Genomic DNA, 12,447 nt, shown 5'->3' with positions numbered 1-12,447 from the left:
TCCGCTGGAGAAAAATGAGGCTTTCTGTTCCCATAAAGATTTCCAGCCTCGGAAACCCTGTACAGGGTCGCTATGAGTCGGAACCGTCTCCACGGCACATAACAACAATCTCAATTAGTCATACAAACAATTGAATCATGAGAGTCTTGTCCCCATCTCTTTTTACCAGACTTGTCTAAAAACCACTCAGTGGGGATTGTACCTTCCTCCACACACTCTGAATCTAAGCTCCCTCTTGAAAACTTGTAAGCCAGTCACTTCATGCCTTTACAGCCCTCCTCACCCCCCATTTTATGTAGCCAATGTCTTAAGTTGCCCATCCCTATCAACACTGTACAGAGGGGATAGGAATGATCCTTGCTGTAAAAGATTCTTTCCCTCTTGGCTGGTACTTTAAGCTACTACATCCATAAATAAGTATAGGTCAAATTCATCAGATTGTAGCAATTTAAGTTTTCTTTAAAAAAAAAAAAATTTTTTTTCTCCCCTCCCCCCCGCCTCTTTTCCTTTCTCAATCTAGTCTGGTTCTGAACATCCAGCCACTAAAGCTAGGTCCAATGGGTACTATCTGTAAGTCTGGGTGCCCTTGTGCATATCCCCTCACTTCGAATCAGCTGTTCGCTTCACTCTCAGCTTTAGCCCTCTGTAGCCATGTATTCTAGGACATCCTTATCTCTTAACTCAGAGTACCATACTCATTTTGAGACTTTAGTTAGTATAAATCAGATTAACTGGGACTAGACTGACTCCTATAAAGCACACATTGTAGTAATTGTCATAATCATGTTTGGGAGACACTCCCTGGTTCTAAAGGGCATACACTAGACCTTCTCATAACATTTTCATCACATCCATGTAAATCCCCCAGTGTCTAGCAGACTGGAACTTGGTCTAGTGATAGGCTGAAGGGATAGCCTAGTCTTAATTACACATTAACAAATCAGTGTTGATGGTAGCTCATCATGGATGACTAGTTTTAAATCAGTTTTAACCAGTAGGATACCCTTTCCTTGCCCTCATTCCTATATTTGAATTGCCTGTACCATGTTTTTTCATTACAGCTTTTGAAAGAAAGAATGTAACTGAGTACTGCAGAGATCTAATCAAGATCCTGAAGCAGGCAGAGGAGTTGAATGAAAAGTTAACTCCACTGAAACTGATGGATTCTTGGATGGGAAAGGGTGCAGCAAAATTGAGAGTAGCAGGTGTTGCTGCTCCCGTACTTCCTCGTGAAGACCTGGAGAAAATTATTGCACACTTTCTCCTACAGCAGTATCTTAAGTATGTGTCAACCCATTTCCTATCCTTTCATGTTGTGTTTAATGGTTGTTTCTTCTGTGTTTTAAAAATTGCCACAGAATAAATGGGCTTGCAGTTGCATCATGTGAACTTTTAAATGCTATAGAAAAATTACCTAAAAAGTAATTGATCATTTACAAGTCATAAAAGCACTAAATGAAAATACTTCCTATCAAGATGCATTCCCATCCTTCCAGTACGTTTTATTTCATTAATGTTGTTACTTTACTTAAAATGACTGTACACACAGTTCTTTACAAATGGGTGGGGTTTTGTTGTAGCCAGTGACTCCTGTAAAGCCTTTGTGATTGCTGATTTTTATCTTCTGCAGAGAAGACTACAGTTTTACTGCTTATGCTACCATTTCATATTTGAAAATTGGACCCAAAGCCAACCTTCTGAATAATGAGGCGCATGCTATTACCATGCAAGTAAAGAAACCTACACAAAGCTGTTTTGGGGTAAGTAGCTATATTTTAAATTTCTATTTTTTCTAAAGTACATTAATACGTATAGGTTTTCCTGTAACTAGTATTCTCCCAGATCAAGATGAATATGAAAGAGATGAGTGTTTTCCTTAGATTTTGAATTTGGGCTAAAAAATACATTTGCCATAGAGATATTTGGTGCAAAAACGTAAAGACATTTTAAGATAGACTAAGGGTTTCCAAACTCTTAGAATGTGAGGACCACATTGAATGCTTATCTTTTGATGCACTCTACTAATGCATCAGACTGCAGTCATTTGTACTTCAAGGTCGGTGGTTCAAGCTCACCAGATGCTCCTTGGAAACCCTATACCGGGTCGCTATGGGTCAAAATCGACTTGATAGCACTTAACAACAACAACCTTCTCAACATATTGGTTGTGATCAGTTCTGGTTAAGAATTGTGCCTGTTCAGTTCCAGAGGTTGAGAACCACTGCTATAACCCATAGACTATTAAGTCTGCTAATTCATGCCACTTCTCATGTCTGGACTCCTGGTGTGTAGGATCAGCACTGGTTCACTGGACTGTGAACCACAGGGTTGGCACTTCAAACCCACCAGCTGCTCCTCAGAACCCCTATATAATGGGTCACTATAAGTTGGAAATGACTTGAAGGCACTTATCAACAAGGATACTTTGCATATTCTTCAGGACTACTTTACTGACAACACAGCCCTTTTGTTCAAAAGGTGGATACAGCTCCAATTTGAGTAGAAATTTGAATATAAAGATATCATTAAAGAGCTTAATAATGTAAAATAAGTATTTTGAAATTATTAATGTCAAGAAAATTGAATAGCTGAGTTTTTACCAGGGTACTTGCTTCATTATTGTTTTGCAGGTTGAATCATCTCAAACTTGCAATTCTGAACAAGGTGATGGAAAGAAGCAAGAAAAAAAATCATGTAACTTTCAGAAGAAGTCTGCCAGTGTGCTTCAGCATTCTGATTCTAAGAATACAGGCGCTAAGAAAAGAAAACTTGATGTCTGAGATGAGTGTTACTAAATTCTCCAGGAAAAGAAGTTTATGCATGTGTAAACTATTGTTTTTGTAGTTACTCAAAAGCATAAATGTTAGGACACTTTTATTATTTCATATACACATATGAATTCTGGTATGGCACTATAGGATAAGCACTGGACTGCTAACCTCAATGTTGGTGGTTCAAACTCACCAGCTGGGTTGCTATGAGTCAGGACCAACAACAATATATACACATGGTGGGGTTGATAAGTGTTGTTGAGTCGGTTCGAACCCACAGTAACCCTGTGTAGGGTTTCCGAGGAGCGGCTGGTGAGCTTGAACAGCTGATATTGCAGTTCAAACGCAGTCCAGCATATTAACCCACAGCTAGACCTATGTTTTTAGACCCTGTCTCTGAGATATTAAACAATCATATATATATTTTTTTGTAAGTTTGAAATCATGAACCACCTGTATAGTTCTACAGTATGCAACAAGGGAAATAAATAAAACTTTTTAATGTAAAATCTTTTAAACGTAAAATACTTGAGAATAAGTTCACTTAAGTATCTTATACTGTTTATGCCTTAACATATGTAGTTTACTTTTTCATTTGTCACAGTGATCTTTTGATAGTATTATTATACTTACTGTATATTTCACAATAGCACAACTGAGGAATATTTTTTATGCTAATAAAGTGGATGATTTCAGGTTATAAAAACAGCTGTACAAGCCAAACAATAAAGGAATACTCAACAACAAATAAGATATTGCTACAATATCTATTTGAGCAGAATAAAACTAAAGTTTATTAAACCCACAGTCCTGTTTTGACATCTCAAAATCTTCATTGGAGAATGACTAGTTTATAAGAATACATTTTGGCTAGCAAGGTAAGCACCTAGCTAAATTTGCTCCAAATCTAAATCACAAGTAAACACGTCTAAGTTTAAAACAGAGAAATGATTAAGATTTCAATAAGTATGTCATTGTTATCATTGTTAAGTGCCACTGAATTGGCTGTGACTCATAGCGACCCTGTACACAGTTTCTGAGGAGCGGCTGGTGAGTTTGAATCAAACGACCTTGTGCTTCAAACCAACCTTGTGGTCTAGTGCATCATCCTACAATGTCACACCAGGACTCCATTCAGCAAGTATACGAAATCTTAAATTACTTATTGTCCTGTCCTGGTATGGCACTGTAGGATAAGCACTGGATTGCTAACAGCAAAGTTAGCAGTTCAAAGCCTGCCTGCCGCTCCTTGGAAACCCTATACAGGATTGCTAAGTCAGCACTGACACGATGGGGTGGACTTCCAGTTGGGGCTACAGCAGCGAAAACCAGGAAGGGTACTCTGGTGAGCAGGGAGGGGTATCTCATGAAGAAAGCGCTCACAGAACAACTCCAGAGCTCCGGATCTACCATAAGATCCAGGACGTAGGTTTCCTGCACTCACTAGTGAAAAAAAATGACAATATTAAGGAAAATACAGAGTTAGAAATCTAGTCTGGAGACAGGACTCCTCAGTGTCTACCCCGCCCTGGCAGAGTTTAGAGGACGGGGCTAAAGCCAGTCCAACTCAGAAAACCATGCTAAAAGGAGTGCAAAGGCATCTGAAAAAAAAAAAAAATGCGGGAGACTACACATTTCTCCCACTTTCCTTCTTTCTCTCCCTGTCCCACCTTCATTGCTCAGCCCAGTCATCAGACGGGACAGTTTTCCCACTGTACAGAGGGAGCTGCGGAGCCACCAATCTAAAAGTTACCCCAGCGGAACCCCTTGTGTCAGTGCACTGTGGAGTAGGTTCTGACTCCAGATGACCCTGTGCGGGATTTCCGGGACTGTGGGTCTGAGTGGGAGAGAAACACCTCACCTTTCTCCCGCTGTGTGGCTAGTGGTTTCAAGCTGCTGACCTTGCGGTCCATAGCCGCTGTGCTGACTGAGCTCCCTGTGTAGGACCAATTCAAAGCAACCTGTAAAACCCCAGCATAACAGGACTCAACCATCTCGAGAATTGGGCTGTGCACTCACAGATACCTAACTGACCTTCAGAGAAATATAGTAGACAATCTTTCTCCCATTAACCCCCCAAGATCTACCTGTGCAACTCTACTGTAGTGACTAGAGGAGGGGCCTGAGAGAGTGGACACCCCTACCCCCTGCTGGCGGCTTCTAACTGTACACACACTGATGGTGTAGCTCGGGACAGTTGACCACAGCTTCATTTCTGTTCCAAAGCGGTGATTTTTGTCTATGCATTTATATTAGTTCTGCTTTTGGTCCTTTTGATCACACATCTTTCCTGGAGGTGGGAGCTTTTTCTCCCTACATTACCCACGAAGAGACAGCAATCGTGGCCATATAGCCAAGCTATATGCATACCCCATAATGTTCCACCACTGAAACAAGATCCAACAACACCCACTAAGCATTACATGTGAAAAAGGAAGCCTATATCCTGATCATATTCACCAGTTGACACCCAGTAAGCTCAACAACAACAAATATTCACTTAAGCTTTAAAACAACAACAACAAAAAAAAACCCAACACATAACTATCATAATGAATAAAAGGCAACAATCAATGTCGAAACACGTCCAAAAACAGAAGAGAGTAGCTGATGCAAATGAGTTGGAGACAGACAAAGGCTTTATAGAGGAAAAGCAGGTTTTGGATATACCTGAGAAAGAATTCAGAAGAATGATATGGAAACAAATTCAAATGTTACGAAAAGGGGTGGAGGAAAACAAGAAGTCAGGCGCAATCAAATAAAACTGATTCAGCATTGGAAACAACTCAAAACCTGCAAAAAGATGTCCAGATGATCAATAATAAGATATCAGAAATGGACAACACGCTGAAAGAGGAAAGGAGCAAAACAGAAGAGATGGAAACCAGAACTAGAGAGCTGGAATACAAATTTCAATATGGCTAAGAAAGAGCAAGCTGAAAAAAACGATAAAAAATCTGAAGAGAGTCTAAGATTCATGATGGATAACATGAAGAAGAACAACCTAAGAATTATGGGCATTTCAGAACAGGAAGAATCAGAGAAGTCCAAAGAGGAAATAGTTGAAGAGCTTCTGGAAGAAAATTTCCCTAACATTTTGAAAGATGAGAAGATAAACATTCAAGAAGCCAAACATACCCCAGGAAGGATAGACCCCAAAAGAAAGTCACCAAGATATAAAATACCCAAGCTTTCCAAAATCAAAGGCAAGGAAAGAATACTAAAAGTGGCCATGGAGAAGAGAAATGTTACTTATAAAGGCAAGCAAACCTTACTGGAATTGAAGAAACAGATAAATCTACAATTATAGTGGGAGATTTTAACACACCACTCTTGAAAAGGGACAGAACAACCAGAAAGAAACTCGACAAAGTTACAGAGGAACTAAACACCACAATCAACCAGCTTGACCTCATAGATGTATACATTCAATCCAACAGCAGCACAATATACATTCTTTTCCAGTGCACATGGAACATTTTCCAGAATTGACCATGTACTAGGTCACAAAGCAAGTCTCTATAAATTTACAAACATCAAAATTCTACAGAGCATCTTCTAAGACCACAATGCTATCAAACTAGAAATCAACAATAAGAAGACCAAGGCAATAAAGTCGAATACATGGAAAGTGAACAACACCCTGCTGAAAAGCAACTGGGTAAAAGAAGAAATTAAACGTGAATTCACAAAGTTCCTAGAAACAAAGGAGAATGAAAACACAACATACCAAACTCTTTGGTACACGGCAAAAGAACTGACACGATGGCACTTAACAACAAAAAAATACAGTAAGTCGTGAATTGTTAGAAAAACATACCTACAAATATTTGAAATGATTTTGTCCTTAGAACTTTATTTTTTTCCATATTCATCCACAACAATCACTGTCACTTCTGAATCTTACCCTTCACTGTGTTCATCGTTAAATCAGTGAACTAATTCAGTTTACTGGCTGGCTTGGGATGTCTTTGCCATATTAAATGTGCACCCTGAAGTGTCTCTATTAGTCAAAATAATCTTCTATATCAATATTTGGATCTAGCAGGTCTTCTCCATATGATGAAAGATCCATTTGATTTAGAATGAGATTTTCAAATGTTTCTTCCAAATCTGTTTCACCGATTAAGACTGCTCCCATCATTCGTCCATTCTGCATGACGACTTTGACATATTCTTGTCCTTTGGTACATCTCAGCATTAATTCATGATCTGAACCTAAGCCTTGTGCATTGTATTTTCCTAGTATTACAACCTATATATAAAAAAAATATATTGTAGTAAGTACCATAATTTTGTTTTATGTTATAAGAGACAGCAGAAAAATCTATTTATACAATTTTACAGTTAAAAATGTCACTGTAAAGGGTACTAAAACACTACCATAACATCTATGTTGTTAAGTGCCATTGAGTTGGTTCCAACTGATAGGAACCCTGTATTGGGTTTCCAAGGAGTGGCTGGTGGGTTGCTTATCCTACAGTGCTATACCAGGACTCCACACCATCTATTGTTGTTAAGTGCCGTCGAGTCAATTCCAACCCATAGCGACCCTGTGATAGGGTTTCCAAGGAGCAGCTGGTGAGCTTGGAACAGCCAACCTTGTAGTTCAAACAGCTTTGCAGTCCGGTGCATTAACCCACAGCGCCACACAGGACTCCCATAGAAAAATTAAAAATCTCTAGTGAATATCTCGTAATGTAGTGGTTACGAATCGGGCTATGAACCTTAAGGTCAGCGGTTTGAAACTACCAGCCGCTCCGCGGGAGAAAGATGAGGCTTTCTACTCCCATAAAGATTTACACCCTCGGAAACCTTGTACAGGGTCGCTATGGGTCGGAACTGACTCGACGGCACTTAACAACAACAACGGTGAATATCTTCTACAGATGATACCACCACACAATCTATGGTGGTGGTGGTGGTTATGTGCAGCTGTGTCGGTTCCTACTCATAGCGACCCTGTACAGGGTTTCTGAGGCTGTCAATCTTTACGGGAGCAGAACGCCTTATCTTTCTTCCGTGGAACAGATGGTAGTTTAGAACTGCTGACCCTGAAGTTTGCAGCCCAATTTGTAACCACTACGCTACCAGAGCTCCTTACACAAGGTATAAGAGTATTAGTGAGCATATGCTGTTGGAAAAATGACACTAACAGACCTGCTTGACTCAGGGTTGCTACAAAGCTTCAATTTGTAAAGAAAAAACACAGTATCTACAAAGTGCAATAAAAGGAAGTACAACACAAGGCATGTCTGTACCTAATTAGCCTGGTGTCAAATGGTTTAAACACTTTAATAAGGAACAGTTACATATTTCATGGGCAAATTACTTGATCTCCCTCAGCCTTCTGTCTGCTTATCTAGATATTTTTCTATTAGGAAGAAAAAACCTGCCGTAGAATAATGTAAAGGAAATTAAGATAATATGTATATAAAAGCTCCTGATTCATTCTTGTGTGTGATAGTTATTAGTTCTCCTCACATAAAAAGGATTAAGCTCAAATAAAATAGAAAAATGTACCAAAAGGGGACAAACCTGGAGAGATTTTTTTCCCTTTAATTGAAAAAATAGTATGAGGATATGAAGTGATCATCAGATGTTTAGGAATTAAGACTCACAATCATGCCAGTCAGTTATTGACTTTAAGAAAAGACAATTTTTTTATAAAACAAGTATGTAAAATTTTATCCTATTTAGAAAGTTAGATGATTAAATTTGGTTACAAGTCATAACAAGCAATAAAGGCATTCATTAGCTTGTCTTACCTTATAATTAAAAAATTTTGTTACATGAGCAAAAAGTTCAAAGCTGAAATCCATGTCAATAGAGTCTCCTAAACAATCTGCAGCCATGCACTTTGCTGCATACCATCCCATTTGTCTTGCCTGGGTCCACAGCCTCATCTGAAATAAGTAAAAACGTTATATAATACCAGTTTTCATTAGCATTTAAAAGTGTTTTCAGCTTAACTTTGTAAATTCCTTTAAAGGGGGGTTCAAAGTCATGACAGTTTTTCTGATCAACCGGATCTAGTCATTCATCTTTGCTATAGAAGCACTCACCAATCCAATTGTACTAATTTTAGCATTTGCTAATTCTATCAAAATACTGCCTCTAAAATTAAAGGAGGACCCTTATCAATGATCTACTTCAATACAATTGTAATTTAAACATTACTAAAAGAGTTCAGGCTACATTAGGTAAGAATAGTTTTATATTACCAGGTCCCAGGAAGTTTATTATCAACATCGAAATGCCAAAACTATCACTGAAAAATTCATTCCATTTTAGAAAAAATTAAACAGTTGAAGGCATTTTTGTTATTGATGTCTCTGCTGTAAAACACAAATACACAATAATATAACTGCCTCTTCAAATACATTCAGCTCTTCAGTACTTCACACTTCATTCAGGATAATCTAGGAGCTGGTCTTAAAGTTGTGTTGACTGGTTCTTTTATCAAGAACCTCTACTTAAGCTTTTATCCCTCTCTAAGACAAGCTCATCTATGGACTATTACTGTCTATCTTCTTCAAGTATTTCTGTGCTCCACATTTAGAAAGAAGTGGAGTCCTGGTGTGACGCTGTGCGTTAATATGTTGGATTGCACAATCAGTTTGAACTGTTAAGGATGGTGGTTCAAGCTCACCAGCCACTCTCCTCGGAAACCCTACACAGGGTCGTTATGGGTTGGAACTGACTTGATGGCACTTAACAACAATTATAAGGAAGTATGCAATATTATGAAGGCAGGAAGAGGCTAGATTCATTTCAGAGGAGACTGAGGAAGGCTGCTCACTCTGGAAACACCCTTCAGTAACAATTCCCATAGAAGAGCATTGGGTCACCAGAAACAGAATGCTTTATCTATCTGGTTTATAACCTTCTTATAGTTGATTTGTTTTTTAGTGATTTAACGATATGCTGTCTTGTATTGTATCTACTAGCAACATACAGCTATTTAAATTTAAATTAACTCAAAGTAAATTAAAAATTCAGTTCCTCATGCTCACTAGCCAGCACATTTCAAGTGCACAAGAGATACATGTGGAGCTGTTACCAAAGTGGACAGTAAGGAATTCTAGAATATTTCCATCATCACAGAAAGTTATACTGCATAGTGCTGCTAAAGCACTGAGAATGAAAAAGTAACAGTCTATTAATTTCTTTTTAAAATTACTACTATAACTTAGCAAGAAGGGAAAAATTATTTTTTAATGTCAAAAAAGCAAGTCTGTGACAGCTTCCTAAATAAAGTAGTAGTACTGTACACCAGAAAGTAAGATTTTCTAATAGCAATTGCTTTATTTTCACACAAGATCTCTGATATAACATCTGATGACAAAGGCTGGCTTACCTGCTGCCAGACTGGGCTGGGTTTCCATGATGCAGTGCAGATATCACCTGCAGCGTAGATATCAGGAAGTGATGTGTGCATGTGGTCATCCACTTTCAGACCGCCATCTTGTCCTAGATTAAACTAATCAACTTTCCTTATAAACTTAAGTGGTAAAAACTGAAATATGACTTTTTCAATCTAAAGTAAAAGAACAAGTCCAATGTTTATACCTTGTTATCATGATATCTAATGAGAAGATGAACACAGCTGCAAAGGTTAGATACCTAAAACTGAATTTCCAGTGAATCAAATTTCAAAGAAGAGAGATTCCTAGAATTCCTAGAATTTCAATATAAAAAAATAACCAACAACGATTTGATTACTTCGCCCATAATTGTTAAGAACATCCCTTTTTTTAAAATAAGATGTGAATGCAAAAATACAAGTTGGTTTCTTTGAAAGAATAATTTTTTGAAGAATTTACAGTAAGTATAAATCGCTTAGTAAGTTTTAGATAAATAAATTGTGCATTATTTCCATTAATGATGGCATTTTTGTTAGGCTATATATTGCTGAAGAATCTTAAATAGTAAAGGATACTGCCAATCAAGACATGAATATAATCATATTGTTTTCAGAAATCTTTGTATAGTTTTGTACTAAAACAATGAACAATTAATTATTCACTGCGTAAGAATTAAGAGATTTTCATAAAGATTTAAAATTTAAAACATAAATAGTAGAATAAAAAAATTTCCTTACATTGTTGCCATGGACAAAAGGTTCTACATTTGGTGTAACTCCTGTAGCACTGACAATGAAATCACAGCCATATATCTTTCCATTGGTCAGTTCCACATATACTGGCCACCTCTCTTTAAAAAAATGGAAGAAACACTATTCTGAAATGCAGCCACCACCGTGTGTGATTATTAGAAACTATAATGACTAGAAACAGGCACGAGATGACTTAAACAATTCGAGTTCATTTTTATAGAGTATATTTGCTAAGACACTTTATACTAATTTATTCATCTTACTATTGGGCTTTAGAAGAAACTTTCCAGAACCACAGTGTTTCTTAATATAAAAACACATCATGTTTTTATTATAAAACTATGGCATTATAAATTTTATTCCTTCAAATTTAGACATGATAAAAAAGTAAACTTGAATCACTTCCTATATTATGCATTTAAAAATCTTTACTTATGGCTGTACTTTACTGAGAACTCAGTAGATAGCTAACTAGATAATTCAGTTTTCAACGTTGTTTCCTAACTATTCACAATCAAATGCTAATACTCCCTTTCCGATGGAGAAATTAAAAGACTATAAAACACTGGAATATTTCATGTGCTAGCTTGTTGTTAAGTTCTATTGAGTTAGCTGCGACTTATAGGGACCCTGTATAGGATTTCTGAAGAGTGGCTGGTGAGTGTAAACCAGTGGCCTTGTGGTTACTAGTCTCGTGCTTACCCTACATTGATACTCCATATGCTAACTTGTGGTTGTTGTTAGGTGCCACTGAGCCAGTACCTAATCATAGTGACCTTAAGCACAGCAGAATGAAACACTGCCCGATCTTGGGCCTATCTCACTACTGCTACCATGCTTGAGTCCATTGATTCTGTCACTTGGCCAATCTGGAGGGTCATCCTCTTTTTCTCTGACCCTCCACCTTACCAAACACGTTAACTTTCTCCAGCGACTGGTCCCTCCTGACAATATGTCCGAAGTATGAGAGACAAAGTCTGGCCATCTTGGCCTGCAAGGAGCACTCTGGTTGCACTTCTTTCAAAACAAACTATTGGTTCTTTTGGCATCCTATGGCACTTTCAATATTCTCCTCCAACACCATAACTCAAAAGCATAAATTCTTCTATGGTCTTCCTTATTCACTGTTCAGCTTTCCCATGCATATGAGGTTATTGAAAATACGATGGCTTGGGCCAGGCGCACCTTAGTCCTCAAGCTGACATCTTTGTTCTTCAACATTTTAAAAACGTCTTGTGCAGCAGATATGCCTAATGCAATACATTGTTTGATTTCTTGGCTGCTACTTCCATGAATGTTAATAGTTGATCCAAGAATGAAGTCCTTGACAACTTCAATCTTTTCTCTGTTGATAAGAATGTTGTTTATTAGTCCGGTGGTGAGGATTTTTGTTTTCTTTACATTGAGAAGTAATCAATATCGAAGGCTGGGCTCTCTGATCTTCATCAGTAAATGTTTTAAGTCCTCTTCACTTTCAGCAACCAAGGCTGTACTATTTGCATACCACAGGTTGTTAATGAGTCTTCCTCCAATCCTGATGCCACGTTTTTCTTCATA

At 37.8% G+C, this 12,447-nt stretch overlaps 2 protein-coding genes across 2 annotated transcripts in view; one reads left to right on the top strand and one right to left on the bottom strand.

The window, feature by feature from the left end:
- RECQL (RecQ protein-like (DNA helicase Q1-like)) overlaps positions 1-2,888 on the top strand; it is a 33,070-nt gene extending 30,182 nt beyond the window's left edge. Inside the window, exons 12-14 of the mRNA XM_006866930.1 lie at positions 1,062-1,281; positions 1,631-1,760; positions 2,631-2,888. Coding sequence (XP_006866992.1) covers positions 1,062-1,281; positions 1,631-1,760; positions 2,631-2,780 — 500 coding nt within the window. The 3' untranslated portion in view covers positions 2,781-2,888. The remainder of the gene's footprint in view (positions 1-1,061; positions 1,282-1,630; positions 1,761-2,630) is intronic.
- A 3,699-nt stretch (positions 2,889-6,587) lies between these two features.
- The window catches only part of PYROXD1 (pyridine nucleotide-disulphide oxidoreductase domain 1), a 27,453-nt gene continuing 21,593 nt past the window's right edge, over positions 6,588-12,447 (bottom strand). The window contains exons 9-12 of the mRNA XM_006866929.1: positions 10,876-10,988; positions 10,132-10,254; positions 8,540-8,677; positions 6,588-7,026 (exon numbers count right to left, since the gene is read on the bottom strand). Coding sequence (XP_006866991.1) covers positions 6,778-7,026; positions 8,540-8,677; positions 10,132-10,254; positions 10,876-10,988 — 623 coding nt within the window. The 3' untranslated portion in view covers positions 6,588-6,777. The remainder of the gene's footprint in view (positions 7,027-8,539; positions 8,678-10,131; positions 10,255-10,875; positions 10,989-12,447) is intronic.

The sequence above is a fragment of the Chrysochloris asiatica genome, unplaced genomic scaffold, assembly GCF_000296735.1.
Source record: "Chrysochloris asiatica unplaced genomic scaffold, ChrAsi1.0 scaffold00098, whole genome shotgun sequence".
NCBI lineage: Eukaryota > Metazoa > Chordata > Mammalia > Afrosoricida > Chrysochloridae > Chrysochloris > Chrysochloris asiatica.
The sequence above is the reverse complement of the archived record's forward strand: the minus strand, read 5'-3'. Positions and strand labels throughout refer to the sequence as shown.